The sequence below is a fragment of the Nesoenas mayeri genome, assembly GCF_963082525.1.
Source record: "Nesoenas mayeri genome assembly, chromosome: 28".
NCBI lineage: Eukaryota > Metazoa > Chordata > Aves > Columbiformes > Columbidae > Nesoenas > Nesoenas mayeri.
In genome coordinates this window covers 2,586,690-2,604,581 of record NC_137558.1, presented here as the reverse complement: position 1 = coordinate 2,604,581, position 17,892 = coordinate 2,586,690, and the positions used below count along the sequence as shown (strand labels likewise).

General features: G+C 70.2%; 3 protein-coding genes across 5 annotated transcripts; 2 read left to right on the top strand and 1 right to left on the bottom strand.

The window, feature by feature from the left end:
* Positions 1-6,277: 6,277 nt before the first annotated feature.
* On the bottom strand, positions 6,278-8,079 carry WNT1 (Wnt family member 1; the record flags this gene model as incomplete). Its single annotated transcript, XM_080360635.1, has 4 exons — positions 6,278-6,766; positions 6,984-7,249; positions 7,454-7,707; positions 7,979-8,079. 4 exons carry the CDS (start codon positions 8,077-8,079, stop codon positions 6,278-6,280), a joined length of 1,110 nt encoding a protein of 369 aa, XP_080216761.1.
* Positions 8,080-11,877: 3,798 nt separating this feature from the next.
* On the top strand, positions 11,878-14,351 carry ARF3 (ARF GTPase 3; the record flags this gene model as incomplete). 2 transcript variants are annotated; one of them, XM_080360611.1, is made up of 4 exons in its annotated part: positions 11,878-12,025; positions 12,135-12,245; positions 12,355-12,479; positions 13,528-14,351. In XM_080360611.1, the coding sequence occupies 4 exons, from the start codon at positions 11,878-11,880 to the stop codon at positions 13,687-13,689; spliced, it is 546 nt and encodes a 181-aa protein (XP_080216737.1). In that variant the 3' UTR covers positions 13,690-14,351. The 2 variants fall into 2 exon arrangements, with proteins under 2 accessions (XP_080216737.1, XP_080216738.1); XM_080360612.1 differs by lacking the exon at positions 12,135-12,245.
* Positions 14,352-16,032: 1,681 nt separating this feature from the next.
* On the top strand, positions 16,033-17,827 carry FKBP11 (FKBP prolyl isomerase 11; the record flags this gene model as incomplete). 2 transcript variants are annotated; one of them, XM_080360599.1, is made up of 6 exons in its annotated part: positions 16,033-16,152; positions 16,541-16,606; positions 17,167-17,254; positions 17,340-17,373; positions 17,471-17,541; positions 17,610-17,827. In XM_080360599.1, 6 exons carry the CDS (start codon positions 16,033-16,035, stop codon positions 17,825-17,827), a joined length of 597 nt encoding a protein of 198 aa, XP_080216725.1. The 2 variants fall into 2 exon arrangements, with proteins under 2 accessions (XP_080216725.1, XP_080216726.1); XM_080360600.1 differs by lacking the exon at positions 16,033-16,152 and having other exon boundaries at positions 16,568-16,606; positions 17,172-17,254.
* Positions 17,828-17,892: the final 65 nt, after the last annotated feature.

Below are 17,892 nucleotides of genomic sequence, written 5' to 3'. Positions count from 1 at the left end.
CCCGTGCGCGGCCCCCCCCGCGGCGGCCGGCGCTGTACGCCCAGGCGCTGCGTGAGGCCGTGTCCCGCATCCGCCGCCACACGGCGCCCGACTCCGACTCGGAGGCCGAGGGGGGCGCGGGGGGGCCCTGGCGGCGGCACTGCCGGGAAAGCGCCCCCTACAGCAGCAGCAGCAGCAGCCTGGAGAGCACCGGGGCCCCCCCGAGCACCGCCAGCCCCGCCCGAGCCTGAGGGGCGGGGCTTCGTGGGGTGTGGCACGAGTGGGGCGGGGCTTGGGAGGGTGTGGCTATCGGAGGGCGGGGCTCCGGGGGGCTGACCCCAATAAAGGCTGCGGGACCCCGTGTGCCGCCTCCCCCACCTTGTGTGTGCGTGGTGGGGGGGCCCATCACCCTCCCCAGCCCCCTCCCCACTGTCCCCTGCACCCCCGCCTGTGACTCCCCCTCCCCAGCGAGGACCCCGGCACCTCGACACCCCCCTGCACGGTGCTGGGGCAGCGGGAGGTCCCGGGTGTCCCGGTGGGCACCGCAGCGCGTCACAGCGGGGGTGGGACGTGCCGGCCCCCCCGGGTCCCCCATAATGAGTAGGTGAGCACAGGGGGGCTGGCCCGTGGCCACCGGCCTCACGTCACGGCCGGGGGGGGACCCCGGGTGAGTCACCAGGGGGACCGTCCCCCGCGATGGCCACCACCTCTTAGTCACCCTGTGTGTGGGGGGAGGATCCCCGTGGCCAGAGGAAACCGCACAAATAATGTGTCCAATTTGCACGTTATTTAAAACCAGCTCCTCCCCCGCCCCCCTGCGCGACCCTGTCATTATCGCGGTGACACTGGCCGGGAGGTCACAGCACAGGGGCAGCTGGCGCAGTGGGGGACCCAGGCGTCCGGGCCCTCCTGCGCCCCAGGGGGGGGCCACTCGTGGGGCAGCCCCAAGGCCATGTCACCCCACACGTCCGCCATCCTGCTGTGTGGCCTCAGGTGCTCGACACAGCGCTGGGGTCTCGCACCTGGGTCTGACTGAGCCACGTCAGAGACCCCAACCCACCGATTGCAGCCACGGTCCTGCCCCGGTGCTTGGCACGGCTCGGCACTGCTTGACGTGGCCTGGCAGGGCACGGGATGGCCTGGCATGGCACGGGATGGCCTGGCATGGCACAGCCTGGCACAGTACAGCACAGCTTGGTGCAGTCTGGCACCACTTAGTGCAGCTCGGTGCGGCCCGGCACGTCTTGGTGTGACCCAGCACAGCTCAGCGCCACCTGCTGCGGTTTGGAACAGCCAAGCACAGCTTGGCATGGCACAACACAGCCTGGCACAGCTCAGCGCAGCCCAGCAAAGCCTGGACTAGCCCATAACAACTTGGCACAGCCCAGAACTACGGCACGACCCAGCCCGGCACAGCTCGACACAGCCCGTGTTAGCCCAGTACAGCATGGCATGGCTTGGCACAGCTCAGAACGGCCTTTATCAGTTTGATGAAGCTCGGCACAGCTTGGCACGGTTCAGTACAGCTCAGCACAGCCCGTATTAGCCCAGTGCAGCATGGCATGGCTTGGCACGGCTCAGAATGGCTCAGCATGGCCTGTGTCAGTTTGGTGAGGCTCAGCTCAGCTCGGCACGACTCAGTAGAGCTCAGCTCAGCTCGATACGGCTCAGTACAGCTCAGCACAGCTCGGCACGGGCGGGCACGCTGCCCGGTGTGGCCCGGGGTGTCCCAGACGCGGGGGAAGGTGACGCGGCCCTTTCCGTGGGCTCAGCTCTGCCCAAACCCCTCCCGCTCCCCGCCGAGAAAAATCACCTTCTAATTCGGGCTGCGCTGGCGCCAGCGCCGCCCCCCCGGCACCCCCCCGGCCCCCCCCGGCCCCCCCCGGCTCCCGGAACCCGCCGCAGCCCGGGGTCCCCGCGGGGGTCCCCACGCCTGGGACCGGCGTCCCGCACGGTACCGGTATCCTCGGACCGGGGCGCGGTCCCGCCCGCGGCCGCCAGATGTCGCCGGGCAGCCGGTGACCGACCGGACCGGGGGAACCGGGGGGAACCGAGGCGGACCGGGGTCTGGGTGCTGCGGAGACACGGGGGGACCCTGCCCCGCACATGGCGCTGCCCCTGCGGGTCCCAACCAGGACCCGGGGATGGACCCGGTGTTCCCAGAGAACCGTGACCCGTGTGTCATCGGTGCTGGCGGTGTCCCCAGAGAGGTGTGGTCACCCGTGTGCCGCTGGTGTCCCCAGGAAGCCCTGGCCTTGGATGTGCCGGTGCTAACGGCGTCCCCAGAGAGCCGTGACCCACGCGTGCAAGCGGCGCTGGCCGTGCCACGACCCGCGTGTGCCAGCAGGATCGGCCGCGGCCCCACGGAGCGGTGGCTCCGGTCCCACCACGGCCGCGCCACGTCCCTGCGCCAGCCGTGTCCCCGCAGCGCGGTGGCCGCCCAGCCCCGGCCCGCGCCCCGCACGGTGGCCGCACGGTGCCGGTTCTCCCAGGCCGCGCAGAGGAGCCGGCGGGAAGGGGGTGCGGTGAATGCGGCATTGTTGCGCGGGGTTGGAGTCACAGATAATTACCTCAATTAGTTACAATGGCAGAGTAATAAATACAGGCTTAGCGGCTCCTTCCCCACTGCGGCTTCTCAGATTAATCCAGCCCGGGCGAGCGGAGCTGAAAGGAGTGATGGACAATTCATTAAACTCGCCGAATGCCGCACAAGGCACCCGTGAAGTCCGGCGTTAGCCCCCGGCGGCTCCGGCTTTGTCCCTAATTGTTCGTCTCGGGCATTGGTCACCTATCGGGGAGTGGGTGACGGCGACGGTCCCCCCGGGGCTGGCATGCCCGGGGATTAGAGGCCAGCCCTGCCACGGTTGCTGGGCGCGCTGGCCCCGCGCCGGAGGAATGCGAGGGCCGGGGGGGGCGGCCGGACAAGCCGGGCGCTGGTGGGATGTGGGCGAGGGGAGCCGGGCCGGGGCTGCGATGCTGCCGGCGCTTCACGGGATGGGGACAGTCCCGGAGGTGCGGCGGGGCCACCGGGCAGTCTGTGCAGCCGGACATGGCTCTGTCCCTCTGTCCTGCACCCCTGGGCACTGTCCTGTCCTTCTGTCCTGCACCGCTGTCCTGCACCGGCCCTCTGTCCTGCGCAGCTGGAAACGACCCTGTCCCTCTGTCCTGCACTTCTGTGTGCCATCCTGTCCCTCTGTCCTGCACCTCTAGGGATGACACTGTCCCTTTGTCCTGCACTTCTGTGTGCCATCCTGTCCCTCTGTCCTGCACCTCTAGGAACGACACTGTCCCTTTGTCCTGGACTTCTGTGTGCCATCCTGTCCCTCTGTCCTGCACCTCTAGGAATGACACTGTCCCTTTGTCCTGCACTTCTGTGTGCCATCCGGTCCCTCTGTCCTGCAACTCTGGGTACTGTCCTGTCCTGTCCTTCTGTCCTGCACGTCTGGGAATAACACCATCCCTCTCTCCTGCACTTCCATGCACCATCCTGTCCCTCTGTCCTGCACCTCTAGGAATGACACCATCCCTCTGTCCTGCACTTCTGTGTGCCATCCTGTCCTTCTGTCCTGCACCTTTGGGCACTGTCCTGTCCCTCTGCCCCACACCTCTGGGCATGGCTCTGTCCCTCTGTCCTGCACTTCTGTGTGTCATCCCGTCCCTCTCTCCTGCAACTCTGGATACTGTCCTGTCCTGTCCCTCTGTCCTGCACCTCTAGGAATGACACTGCCCCTCTGTCCTGCACTTCTGTGTGCCATCCTGTCCCTCTGCCCCACACCTCTGGGCATGGCTCTGTCCCTCTGTCCTGCACTTCCATGTGCTGTCCTGTCCCTCTGTCCCACACCTGTGGGCAGAGCCCCCCCAGTTCTCCAGCCCTGCCGTGGGGGCCCAGCCCGCAGCAGTCCCAGCTTGCGGCCGCCATCCAGCTGTTACCCAGCTTCCCAGATGTGACGGGCTGGCACGGGACAGGTCCACCCTATCCCTGTCCCTGTCCCTCAGACGGCCCCGCCGCTGTCACAGCAGCTATTTCCAGCGCCCGGGCGTATTTGTTCAAGCCGGAGAGGTCTGCACCCCGCAGCCCGGTGCCCGCCCCGCACCCGGGGTGCCCCTGCCCGCCCGAGGGTCGCGACTGCCCGAGGTACCCGCGGTCACCAGCGGGCAGGAAAAGCTGAGTAACAGAGGTGACTTATAAGAATGTCATTATCTATATTCCTGCCTCGCTACCGCAGGAAAACAGGCTATTTTCATGCCCTGTGCGTGTGCAGAATTTAGCAGGCAGATAACTCCCGGCAGGCGGGAGATGCTCGGAGGGTTATTTCGGGCTGTGTTCCTTTCCAGTCATTTTTCCTCGCATTTCTTTATTTCGCCACGCCAGGCTGTGTTTTTACCTTGGCACAGACAGCGGGGGGCCCCGGGTTTTTTTTCTCCTCCCCCCCTCTCCTCCTCTGGGTCTAAACATCAACTTTTCCACTATCGGCCGTGGGGGATATTTTGAGCAGCGGCAGCGTCATCCCGCAGCCTTTGATGCTGCGGATCCCCAGGGGCCCCGTGAGGTTCCCGGCTCCGGCCGCCGGGCGGCCCGGGCTGTAGGGACCCCCGGGGGTCCCCGGGCGGGGTCCTGCGTGCTCACCGCGGCTGGATGGCACCGGGGCCCCGCGGTTTGCCACATGCCGGACGTGGGGCCGGGGGTTGCAGCCCGTTGCTTCGCCTTGTAGCGACCCCAAGGTGTGGGGTTACAGTGCAGGGGGTGTACACGGGCCCTGCCCACCCCAGGGGGATGCCCACCCCGGTGGGATGCCCGACCCAAGGGGATGTCTGTCCCGGTGGGATGGCCGACCCAAGGGGATGCTCATGCCGGGGGGATACCCGAGCCAAAGGCTGTCCCGGGGGGATGCCCTTCCTGGTGGGATGCCCGACCCGAGGGGATGCCCACCTCGGTGGGTTGCCCGACCCAAGGGGATGTCTGTCCCGGGGGGATGCCCATGCCGGTGGGTTGCCCGACCCAAGGGGATGTCTGTCCCGGGGGGATGCCCTTCCTGGGGGATGCCCGACCCAAGGGGATGCCCACGCCGGGGGGATACCCGACCCAAAGGGATGTCAGTCCTGGGCGGATGCCCTTCCTGGGGGATGCCTGACCCAAAGGGACGGCCTTCCCAGGGGGATGCCCACTATGGTGGGATGCCCATCCCAAGGGGATGTCCTCCTCGGGGGGATGCCCTCCCCACAGGATGCCCATCCCAGGGGACACCCGTGCCAGCTGCAGAGCTGCACCCCCACCTTCGCCACGGCCTTTTCCGAGCTGCAACCAGATCCCATGCAAGGGTGTGGGGCTGCGTGTGGGGCCGGTGGCCAGTCCCGGCCCCTGCCCCAGTAACCTCGGTGCCCTCCCCGGCCCCCCTCCTCCCCCAGAGCCGAGGGGAGCCGTCAGCCCCGGCCAGGAGCGGTGATGGACGATGCTCATTCCCTGTCTGCCGTCTTGTACCTCCCGTGGCCGCTCCCAGCGCCCGGCCCCGGCGGCACCAGCCCCGCCGCTCCGGCGAATTCCAGCGCCGGGGATGCTGCAGCCTAGGTGCCATGGTGATGGGCGCCCCGGCCGTGGGGATAGACACCCCGACGGCTGCGCTGGAGATGGGTACGACGGGAGAAAGAAGGGGGTCTGTGGGGAGGGGATGTCGGAGGGGAGGGCAGAGGAAGGGAGTAGGGTGGACAGACAGACGGCTGGAGGACACAGAATGAGGAGGTGAGTGGATGGAGAGGTGATGGACAGATGGACAGAGTTGATGGCTGAGGGCAGCGAGGACCGGCTGCCCACCCCCAAGGTTTGGGGGACACTTCCTCCCCCACAACTTGTCCCCTCCCTTCCCCGGCCCCCCAGAAATGAATCAGGTCAGGACTGATAAAAATATATCCTTTATTCTTCTCTAAAGGCTATCAGTGAAACCTGTAACAAAGCATTATTATTATTAATTATTATTATTATCTTTAATTATAAAAAAACAGGGCCTGGGGCCAGTGAAGTGGGGGCTGGGGGGGGGATGGCATCAAACCATCCACAATAAATATGTTATTTACAGTGACAAGGGGACCCCGTGCAGCCGAGGGGTGGCCGGGAAGGTGCGTGGCACCAAGCCCACCCAGGCTGGCTACTGACCCCGGGGCAGCCGCTCTGCCCGTGACAGGACGGGGGGTCCCCAGGGTGCAGCCACATGCCCACCCATGGGCGCCTTCAATCCAGCCGGGACACCCATCACGGGGGGTGGCGCAGACCCCCTCCGGGGCTGGGCAGGGTGGTCCGGGGGGCTCACAGGCACTCGTGCAGCACCTGCGTGTTGGTGCAGTTGAGGCAGCTGACGTGGCAGCACCAGTGGAAGGTGCAGTTGCAGCGCTCGGTGACGCGCTGGGTGCGTGTGCGGTACCCGCGCCCGCAGCACAGCAGCTCGCACCCGTCCAGCCCCGGCGAGGAGCTGTTGCAGAAGCGCCCGGCCGTGCCCGCCGTCCCCGTTTTCCCGCTGTACGTGCAGAAATTGGGTGACTTCTCGAAGTAGACAAGGTCGTGGGGCGAGGGGGGTTTGTGGGCCGGGTTCTCGGGCTCCAGGTGATGCAGCTCCACGCGCGACGCCCGGTTGCTGCCCTTGTTGCCGTAGATAACGCGGGAGGCGCCGTCGAAACGGTCCTTCAGGACGTCGCCCACGGCGCGGAAGGTGGGCAGCCGCATCCAACACGTGCGGACGGTGCAGGAACCCGACATCCCGTGGCACTTGCACTCCTGGCGCATCTCTGAGAAGACCGTCTGCAAGGGGGGGAAAGGACCAGTGCCATGAGCAGCCTGGGACCCCCCCAGGGACCACCATGCACCCCGCTTCCCCATGGTACCACATCATGCTCAGCCTACCCAAACACATCTCAGATGGTTCCCAAACCCAAGCACAGGGACAAGCTGGGGGGCTCTGTGGCCATGCCTATCTCTGTCCCCCCGCAGCGTTGCCCGCAGCCCCCCATGCCCTTACCATGCGCCCGGCCTCGTTGTTGTGCAGGTTCATGAGGAAGCGCAGGTCACGGCCCTTCTCGCTGGAGTCCACAAACTCCCTCCCAAAGAGGCGCCCAAAATCGATGTTGTCACTGCAGCCCCCCCAGTGCCAGTCGGGCCCCCCAGGGCCACGGCGTCGGTAGTCGCAGGTGCAGGACTCGATGGAGCCCTCCGAGCAGGACCGGGCCACCGAGTGCGTCACACCGGCGCTGGTGATGGCAAAGATGAACGCTGTCTCTCTGCAGCCTGTGGAGGGGAGCAGAGCCTCAGGGTGCTGCCGGGATGGGCACCCACCAGCACCCCCACCAGCCGCGCTGGGCTGGTGATGGGCTGCAGGCTGGTGATGCCACGCGGTGAACCAGGCGTGCTTTGCCAAGCATCTCGGCTCAGGGGTGCCACCGAGGGGGTCTGGGGAGCCCCCGGCCACCTCCCACCACCCAGCAGCCTCACCCCGGTTGACAATTTTGCCGAAGATGTTTGGGCCCTGGGAGGTGGGGCAGTTCCAGCGGCGGTTGCGGAACTGCCACTTGCACTCCTTGATGGCGGTCTGGAGGCCGGAGCTGACGCTGTGCAGGATGCCGGGGTTCTGGCGGATCAGCTTGCGCTGCTTGCGGCTCAGCAGCTGCAGGCTGGGGTCCAGCACCAGCTGCACGTTCTTGGAGTCCGTCAGCAGGTTGGTGGATGAGGCCACGTTGATGATGCCCCTGCGGCACAGGCAGGACGGTGATCACCGGGGAGGAGTCCTCGGCAGCCCGCTCCCCACCTCGACCGCACCGGGGGGGCCTGACCCGGCTCCACTGCCAGAGCATCCTCCTCCCCGGGCATCCCCCGCAGCCGGATCACACCCAGGGGACACAGCCCCGTGTCCCCCTGCCCGGGTCACACCTGCGCTCCCCATCCTTGGATACGGGGCAGCCGCTGCCGTGCCGGTGCCAGCCCCGTTCCGACCCCCCGTCCCGGTGCCGGCGGACTCACCACCACCGCCCGCTGTTGTTCACCGCCAGCGTGTTGGAGAGGGAGGAGAGGGCCAGAGCCCAGAGCGCCCGGAGCGCCAGCCCCAGCGCGGCGGCTCGCATGGCTCCGGCACCGGGAGGCCCCGGCAGAGTGCGCGGGCGAGCGGCCGCCGGGGTATTTATGGTGCCGCGGAGCCCCCGGCCCGGCCGCTACATCCACGCGTGTTTCCGGACGCGCGGGGCGCGGGCAGGGCGGGCGGCTGCGCTGAGGGCGGCCGCGGGGAGCTACGGGCGGGTGGGCCGGCACCGACACCGGCAACAGGCTGCAGCCGGTGCCCGGTGCCCGCGACACGGCGTCGGGAGTGCGGTGCCCGTCGCTCCCTGCCCGATCCCCGGGGCGCGGCGTCGGAGGATCCGTGCGCGGCGCCCGGCGCCCGATGCCGGTGCTCGGCGGTGCGGGCGCCGTACCCGGTGCCCCTGCTCCGTGCCCGCTGCCCGGTGCCGATACTCGGTGGCCGGTGCACGGCTCCCGGGGGCTCCCCGGGGAGGCGGCGGGGCTGGACTCGGCTCGGCGCGGCGGGTGCGCAGCGCTCAGCACCCGGGAGCATCTTCCAGCCCCTTCCCTCTTATAGGGGCGGTGCGGAGGGTCCCCATGGGCCGGTCCCGCCGAGCGGGGCCTCCCCGCGTCCTCGCCCTAACAATGGGGAGCGGCGGAGCCGCGGCACCTCTTATGGGGCGGCGGGAGCGGCGGCGCCGGGCCTGTCCGTCACGGCCCGGATTAGCCCGGCGGGTGGCTGCGCCCCGTGCCCAGAGCGCGACCGGGGGGGCCCGGCTGCCGCCCCCGACTCCCCCCTGCCCGGCGCCACCGCTCCGCGCACACGCTCTACCGGCACCGGCGGGGAGAGGCCAGCACGGCCGGGACAGCTCCCGACGCACGGAGGAGCAGGTCCCGGAATAGCCCGGGACTCCCCGGGACAGCTCCGGGCGCACGGAGGGAGCGGGGGCCTGGGATAGCCCGGGATCTCCCGGGACAGCCCCGGGCGCACGGGGGAGTGGAGTGACGCGATCTCCCGGGATAGCCCCAGGCGCACGGGAGGGGCAGAGTCCCGGGACAGCCCGGGGCTCACCGGGGACCACAGCCCCGGGACAGCCCGGGGACGCCGTCCCGGGACTCCGAGTTTGGGAAGGGTAGGTATAGGTCCCCGAGCGCGGGGCCGTCGAGGCCGCGCTGGTGTCCGGTGCCGGTCCGGAGCCCCCGATCCCCGTCCCGTTCCGGAGTCCCCGATCCCCGTCCCGTTCCGGCCGCTGCCCGTGCCGGTCCGTACCCGGCGCGACGGGGCGGCCACGTCCTCTCGCCACTCGGGGCCGGGTTGTCCCGACCGCCGACCCCTCACCCTGGGACCCCTGCAAACGTGCGCGTGGGCGCCCGCGGCGTGTGCAACCCCTGTGGGTGCGGGACGGCCCCGCACGCCTCCCCCTGCCCCAGGGCGCCCGGCCCGGGCCGACACCGAGTGTTGGACAGAGTGAGAGACGGAGCGGGGGGAGAAGGACGGAGACCGTGAGGGGATGGAGGGGACGACAGTGGGGGCGGCCTGGCGTGCCCACGGACGGGACACGGTGACGCACAGATGGTGTTTGCCCGCGTCTCAGTGGGGACGAGGGTCTGTCCCTGCTGTCCCCTGCCCGGGCGGGTGTGAACAGCCCGGTGCGGGGCCGGGGCGGGGGAGGGGGGGCGCTAAGCTGAGCCCCCCGTTGTGGCGGGGCCGGGGGGCGTAATCCCCCCGCGGCGGTTTCCCCGGACCAGTCATGCGGGGCCGGATTAGCCCCGCTCGCCCGTCACGGCCCAGGGCCGCCGCTCACGATTTCAATTCAAGGACGGACAAAGCCCGGGCCGGCGGCGGGAGGGAGGGGTCTCGCACCGGGCACCCCCCGCGCCTTCTCCCCCGGCCCGGGAGGGGCCCAGAGCCGCCCTGGGGTTTGCTCCAGGACGGCGGGTCCCGCCCCCCCGCCCCGGTTCCCGGCCGGGCCAGGCGGTGTCCGCGCCCTCGGGCCGCCGCCCCGTCGGGGCTCCCGGGGCTGAGGTCAGCGGCCGCGGGGAGGCCCCGGGGTGCGGTCGGAGGGCCCTGCCCGGGGCCGTGCCACCACCGGCGGGGCCCAAATACGACTGCCCCCCCGCACTCCATCTCGAGACCCTCCCAGGGGTCCCATCTCCCCAGCTCCCCCCAGCCCGCTCCTCTCGCTGCCCCGGGCGGTTCCTCCGTCCCCCGCATCCCCTCTGCCGAAGCCTGGCGGCGCAGAACGGTTCCCGCAGTCGTCGAGCCGGCTGGTGCTGCCGGTGCCCCCGGGACGGCCGCCCTTACCTGCCCGGCGCGGGGGGGCTGCGTGTCCCGTCCCATCCCGCCGCACCGAGCAGGAGTGGACGGACGGACAGCGGGACAGCTGGGCGGATCGAGGGACCGGGGAGGGGAAGAAAACCGGGGAATGCCCCGCGCCTGCTGTCAGCCCCTGCCTGGCCCGCGAGCACCGGGCCGGCCTCGGTACTGCCGGTACCGCACCGGGCCAGGGCGAGGGGGCTCCAGCCTGGCCCGGGAGAGGGCGGGGGTCCCTGTGCGGGGGGAGCATCCCTGGGATCCCCGTGGGGTTATTGGGGTCTCTGCCCGCCCCGTGCAGCACAGGCCACCCGCTCCGCCGTAGCCCCCCGAACGGGGCGCTGGCCGCCCCCGCGGTGCTCATGCTCGGGGGGGCACCGGGACCCCCTCGCTCCTCCCGGTGCAGCCCCCCCCGCATTGCTGCAGCCGCTGCCATGGAAACGCCTCGCGGCTCCCGCCAGCTCGGCGCCCCCCCGTTCCCCGCGCGCGCCCCCGGGCCCGGTGCGGAGGGGGGGGCGGGAAGCGGGGTGGGGGGGGCACCGGACGCTCTCGCGAGATCGGCGCGATCGGGCCTCCGCTTCCGGCGGCGGGAGCGGTGCAGAGTCAGCTGCGGGCGGGGGGCGCCACCGGCACCGGCACCAGGTGCGGGGGTGGTCTGCACCGGGGGGGCGGGCAGGGGCACCGCGCATCGGCGGGTGCGCTGCAGCCCGGGGGGGGGGCACCGCACCGGCGCGGGGGGGCTGCAGCGGGTTTGGGGGCACATGGTGCATTGGGGGTGCGGAGCACCGGGGGCGGAGGGGGGCATCGCAGCGGGGGGGTGATGCGGTGCAGCGGGAGGGGCGCGGGCTTCGGGGCCGCGGGGCGGTGCGGCGTGCGGGGGCGGGGGGCGACGCGGCGGGGGGGGCGGTGCAGCTGGTGGGGGGGGTGATTTGGGGGTGCGCTGCAATCCGGGGGGGGGGGGGGCGGTGCGTCGGAGGGGCGCAGTGCGAGCGGCGGGGGCGGTGCTGCGGGCCGGGGGGGTGGCGGTGAATTCGGGGGGCGTCGCGCCGAGGGGCTGCGGCGGGGCCCGGGGGCGGGCAGCTGCCCACGGCCGGGAGGGGCGCGCTGCGGTGCAGGGGGGGCCGGGATCGCTGCGGAGGGCGCTCGAGGCCCCCCCATGGGGGAGGCTCCAGGGCCGGGGGGGCTGTACAGAGGCTGGGGGGCGCAGGGGGGCAGGCCGGAGGGCGGCTGTGTGTTCCCCCCCATGAGGAAGGCTGGGACTTGTGCCTTAGTTTCCCCCAGTGTGGAGCCCCATCCTGTCCCTTTGTAGGCTGCAGTGGGGGGGGATCTTCATTGTCAGCACAGCCCCCCCATATGGAGCTGCACACAGGGGCAGCCGCCATGGAGTGTGAGCTCTGCCTCCCCCCAGGACATGGGAGTCCCCAATCCCTGTAGCACAGCAGATCCCTGGAGTTCTGTAGCGCCCCCCAGTTCTCAGGGACACCCCCACCCCTGCCCCGTGCCCCCGCAGGATCCGGCCTCGCCTGCGGACGGAGCCAGCGCCGCTGTCACCATGGGCAACATCTTCGGGAACCTGCTGAAGAGCCTGATCGGGAAGAAGGAGATGCGGATCCTGATGGTGGGGCTGGATGCCGCTGGGAAGACCACCATCCTCTACAAGCTGAAGCTGGGGGAGATTGTCACCACCATCCCCACCATAGGTGTGCGGGGCGGGGGGGCACCAGGCGGGGACCCTCCCCGTGAGGGCTCCTTGGAAAGGGGCTCACGGCTCCATGTGCCTCAGTTTCCCTCCGCTGTTGCTCCTCGCAGGGTTCAACGTGGAGACAGTGGAGTACAAGAACATCAGCTTCACCGTGTGGGACGTGGGTGGGCAGGACAAGATCCGGCCCCTCTGGCGGCATTACTTCCAAAACACCCAGGGTAGGTCCCCCCGGGGACACGGGGAGGGGACGGGGCTCACCGGGGAGCGGGGTGTCCCTGGGACGGGCTGGATCCTGCACCCCCAGCAGCGCCTGCTCGCTGTCCCCAGGGCTGATCTTTGTGGTGGACAGCAACGACCGGGAGCGGGTGAACGAGGCGCGGGAGGAGCTGATGCGGATGCTGGCGGAGGACGAACTGCGGGACGCCGTCCTCCTTGTCTTCGCCAACAAGCAGGTGGGGCTGGGGGCCCCGTGTTGGTGCTGGGACCATCCCCAGGGCGTTGGGGCTGCTCTCTGGGTGCCTGTGGTGGGCGCGTGTCCATCCCTGGGGTGTCGGGGCTGGGATCTAGCGACCCCGTGGCAGGGCCGTGCCCATCCGCACAGCACCAGGGCTGGTGTTTAACAGTCCCCCTGGCTGGACTGTGCCTGTCCCCGTGGGGTTGGGGCCAGGATCTTGACAGCCGCTGTCACAGAGCTGTGCCCATCCCCGTGGCATCAGGGCTGGTGTCACACCCCTCGGTGGCAGAGCTGTGCTCTTCCCCATGCCATTGAGACTGGTGGCAGCCCCCACAGCAGGATGGTGCCCATGCTGGCGTTTAACATCCCTCTGCCTGGCCCGTGCCCGTCCCTGTGGCACCAGGGCTGGTGTTTAACAGTCCCCTTGGCTGGACTGTGCCTGTCGCCATGGGGTTGGGGCCAGGATCTTGACAGCCGCTGTCACAGAGCTGTGCCCATCCCTGTGGCATCAGGGCTGGTGTCACACCCCTCGGTGGCAAAGCCGCGGCATTGGGGCTGGTGGCAGCCCCCACAGCGCGGTGGTGCCCATGCTGGGGTTTAATACCCGTCTGCCTGGCCCGTGCCTGTCCCCGTGGCACCAGGGCTGGTGTTTAACAGTCCCCCTGGCTGGACTGTGCCTGTCCCCATGGGGCTGGGGCCAGGATCTTGACAGCCGCTGTCACAGAGCTGTGCCCATCCCCGTGGCATCAGGGCTGGTGTCAAACCCCTCGGTGGCAAAGCCACGGCATTGGAGCTGGTGGCAGCCCCCACAGCGCGGTGGTGCCCATGCTGGGCTTTAACATCCCTCTGCCTGGCCCGTGCCCATCCCCGTGGCACCAGGCCTGGTGTCTCACGTGCCCATGGCAGATCCTGTAGCCTCAGGGCTGCTGTGCCGGGACGGTGCCCGGCCCCGTGGCATCGAGGCTGGTGCCCACCCCCGTGGTGGGACAGAGCCCATCCCCATGGCGTCAGGGCCGGCGCGTGACCACCCCCCGTCTTCGCCCCAGGACCTGCCTAACGCCATGAACGCGGCGGAGATCACGGACAAGCTGGGGCTCCACTCCCTGCGCCACCGCAACTGGTACATCCAGGCCACCTGTGCCACCAGCGGGGACGGGCTCTACGAGGGCCTCGACTGGCTCGCCAACCAGCTCAAGAACAAGAAGTGAGCGGGTGGCCGCTGGCCCCGGCCCCCCCGTGCCCCTGGCCCCCCCCGGGGCCACGCCAGTGCCCCCCCCGGCCGCCCCCTCCCCGCCCCGGTTGGGTTTTGCTTTCTCTGGCACCGGTTGCTGTGGGGTTTTTTGCCTTTTTTGGGGTCTCCTCAGTTCCCCTCGGATCTCGTGTGTGCGTGTGTGGAATATAGCTCTATATAACGTATCTGGGGGGCGGGGGCAGAGCCCCGAGGAGCAGGACGGGGGCTGGGGGCCACCTCGGTGCTGCCCTGCCTGGGGGGCCCGCGCCAGGGCACCCCATCCCCATGCATGTCCCCGCACCCCCCCGCCTTCATCTGGACCAAATGTGGGGGCAGCGGGGCCGCAGGGGGCATTTGGGACCATACATTCACCTCCCCCCTACCCCAAGCACCCCCTTCCAGCCCTGCGTGCCCCCGGGGGTCCCACACGTCCCCAACCCCCCCATGTCACTCTGGGGCAGGTCTTCTCCCTGCAGCACGACCCCCGTGGGGGGGCCGGGGCTGCCAGGACTCCCATGGTTCCCCTGGCTGTGCCCCCCCTCGGCCACCTGCACCCCAACCCCATGCCAGCATAGTGATTGTATGTCCCTGCTCCTCACGGACGGACGGACGGACGGACGGCCCCATACTGTACCCCACCCCCCCAGCACCGTATTTATACCCCCGTTCTGTGCTTGGTGTGACGTGTCGCTGCGGCTCTGCCCCGTCTGGGGACGTGTGTACTCGCCCCCCCCCCCCCCCCCCGTGCCTGAGACGGTGGGTGACCCCCGGCCCCCCCCTTGGATATTAAACATGTTTTATGTAGCACGGGCCCATGGCTCTTCTTCCGCTGCCCCCCCCGGCACGGGTTCCCGCGGAGGGGGACGGTGATGGACAGCCCTGGGCTGGATTTAATTAGAAAGAGCTTAGCGGGGGTGAGGGGGGCTGGTGGGGGGGTAAGGGGGGAGCCCCCCCTTCCCAGGCTCATCTTTAGGGGAATATTGGATGAAATGGTAAATCCCATTAATGCTAATCCCAGCTGGGGCGTGGGGACGGTGCCAGTGCTGGGACGGGCGTGAGCAAGGCTCAGCCACCCGGTGTCACCCCCTCACAGGACAGGGGACTGGCTGAGTCCTGTTTGGAGCCAGCGCTGCTGTCCCCATCCCTGTGTCCCCTCTGGCATGGGGGCTGTTGGCCCCCAGAATCCCTCTGTGCCGCTGGCACTGAGCTGAGATGTGATGCTGCATGCCCGGATGCCTGGGTTCCTCCTGCATGGGGGGGTCTGGAGCTGGGGTGACCGGGGTTCCCCGGTGGGCTGGGAGCCACAGGGCCGGCACTGGCGCGTTCCCACCGCCCGGCCCGGTGGCTTTTTGTGGCGGGGGCCAGCCTGGCGCTGACCCGGCGGCCCTAATCCCATTAGCACCCCGGCCCCCAGCCGCCAGCCTGGCTTCCCCACCTCTCGGCAACCGGGGCTGGTATGTGGGTGCGCCGGTGGGGCCGGCGTGCCGATGCCGTCGTCTGGGAGCTGCACCAGGGCCTGCGCTGGCACTGCCGACAGCGTGGCCACCGCCACTGTCAACGGGGCCATCTCTGCCAGCACAGGGTGAGGGAGCCGGGCTGCACCCCATGTGTGACCCCCCTGAGCCAGAGGCTGCTCCCTGTGTTCCCAGCCTCTGCCTCCTGCCCCAGGAGCTGCTGTCGCCCCCCAAGCACAGGGACACGGGGGCTTTGGGCCACCTATCCAGCCTCTTGCTGGTGGGACCTCAACTTCCCCTGTCCCACCTGGCCGAGGGGGCTGGAAGTGGGGCTGGGGCGCCAGCAGAAGGGATGCTCTGCACCCACTGGGTGCCAGGGAAGGATCCTGGCCCGAGTGGGTGCCCGTTTATCGAGGCTTTGCTGCCGCCTGCTGGTACCGAGTCCCGACGGCGCCGGGACAGCGGGTGCTGCACCCCGCCAGTCCCGTGGGGCGAACCCCAACTCGGGCCCCTAACTCGCCGTGGGCCGGGGCGGCCGCCTCCGCCCGGGAGCGCCGGGACTGTCCCCCGGTGGAGCTGGACACCCGGTGCCCGCCCGGGCTGGGTGGCACCGGAGCGCGGACGGACACGTGTCCTCGGCCACTGCGGGGGCGGCCGGTTTCGGGTCCCCCCCGCCCCGCTGGGGCTCAGAGCAGCTCCGGCCGCCCCCACGGCGCGTTTGTCTGTCCCGCCGACCGGTCCCGGTGGAGCATCCCGGTGCGGGCGGGGGCGGGGCCGCGGGCCCAGGGGGCGGTTCCCGGGGAGCACCCGGGGGCCGGGCCGGGGGGGGCGGTCCCGGTGCCGCCGCTGCCGCCGCCAGCCCGGCCATGCCGTCCCCCGCCGCGCTGCTCCTGCTGGCGCTGCTGCTGCTGCCGCCGCCGCCGCCCGCCCGCGCCGCCGAGAGTGAAACCGAAAGCGGCGCCCGGGGGCTGCGGCTGGAGACGCTCGTGAGTCCGGGGGGGGCGGGGGGCACCGGGGCGCACCGGGCACTGGAGACCCCCGGCGGCCCTCGTGGCCGCGGAGCTGGGACCAGGGGCACCGGCGGGGCGGGGGGAGTCCGGCGGGGCGGGGGGACGGGGGCACCGGCGGGACACTCTTACCCGGCGCGGGGCACCGGGGAGCCCGGTCTGGGTGGGGGGCGCGCACGTGGCACGGGGAGAACCAGGCTACGGAACGGGGGGGCACTGGGAGGAGCGGGCTGCAGGGGGAGCACGGGGCACCGGGAGGACGGGAGGTCCGGGAGGGGAGTTCGGCCCACGGAGCGCCCGGGGGATCCCTGGGCACCGGCGGGTACGGGGGGACCCCGGCCCGGCTCCCCGTGACCTCCCGTTGCAGGTGGCCCCCCCCGAGGGCTGCACGGAGCTGTCGGCGCCGGGGGACACGGTTCACATCCACTACACGGTGCGGGGGGGGCGGCGGGAGGAACACGTCAGCACTGCGCTCCCCGGGCGGGGCGGGGGCGGCGCCGCCACCGGCGGGGGGACCCTGGGCCGGCACCGGGGCGGCTCCGGGGGGGCATGGGGGTGGCACCGCGGTGGCGCTGGCGTGGTACTGGGGCAGGCATGGGGATGGCACCAGGGTGGCACTGGGACAGACACGGGGACAGCACTGAGGTGGGGGTGGCACTGGGAGTGACATGGTGACTGCTCAGGGGTGGGCCCTGAGTGGCACGTGGACTGGCATGGGGGTGGACCCGTGTGGGCATGGGTTGGCACTGGGACCAGCGCTGTGACCAGCACACGTTGTCCCGGCGCTGGGAGCAGGGTGGGATGTCCCTGGGGTGGCAGCAGGGTCAGCACAGGGGTGGCACTGAGATCAACCCAGGGATGGCCCTGGGGGGCAATGGGACCAGCACCAGAGTGGCAGTGGGACAGCAGTGCCAGTACCAGCATGGGACAGTCCCAGGGCAACACTGGGACCCGCACAGGGATGGCTCTGGGACGGTGCCTGTGTCCCCGCAGGGCAGTCTGGAGGATGGACGTGTCATTGACACCTCCCTGACCCGGGACCCGCTCCAGGTGGAGCTGGGCAAGCGCCAAGTCATCCCGGGTGAGCATGGGGCCAGGGGGGTAACCGGGATCTGGTGGGGCTGCGGGACGCCCCTGCTCACCCCTCTCCCCCCTCTTCCCTCCAGGGCTGGAGCAGAGTCTGCTGGACATGTGTGTAGGGTAAGGCGGGTGGTCAGCAGCTCCCCCCCCCATCCCCGCTGCGTTTTTTGGCAGGGGTCTGGCCCCCCAGGGCACCAACAGTCTCTCGCCATGGCAGGGAGAAGCGCAGAGCCATCATCCCCCCTCACCTGGCCTACGGCAAGCGGGGCTCGCCCCCCACCATCCCAGGTGAGCCCTCGGGGTCCCTCCCCCCCACAGCCCCCGCAGCCCCCACTCAGGCTCTGCTCGCCCCCCAGGTGACGCGGTGCTGCGGTTTGAGGTGGAACTGGTGGGTTTGTCCCGGGCTGGTTACTGGCAGAAGCTGGTGAACGAGGTGGTGCCGCTGCTGTGCCTGGGGCTGGTGCCGGCGCTGCTGGCGCTCATCGGGTGCCACCTGTACCGCAAGGCGAGCAGCCCCAGGCTCTCCAAGAAGAAGATGAAGGAGGAGAAGAAGAACAAAGCCAAAAAAAAATAAACCCTTTTCCCTCAGCATCCGCGGCTCCTCCATGTCTGCTCCATGTCTGCTCCATGTCTCCTCCG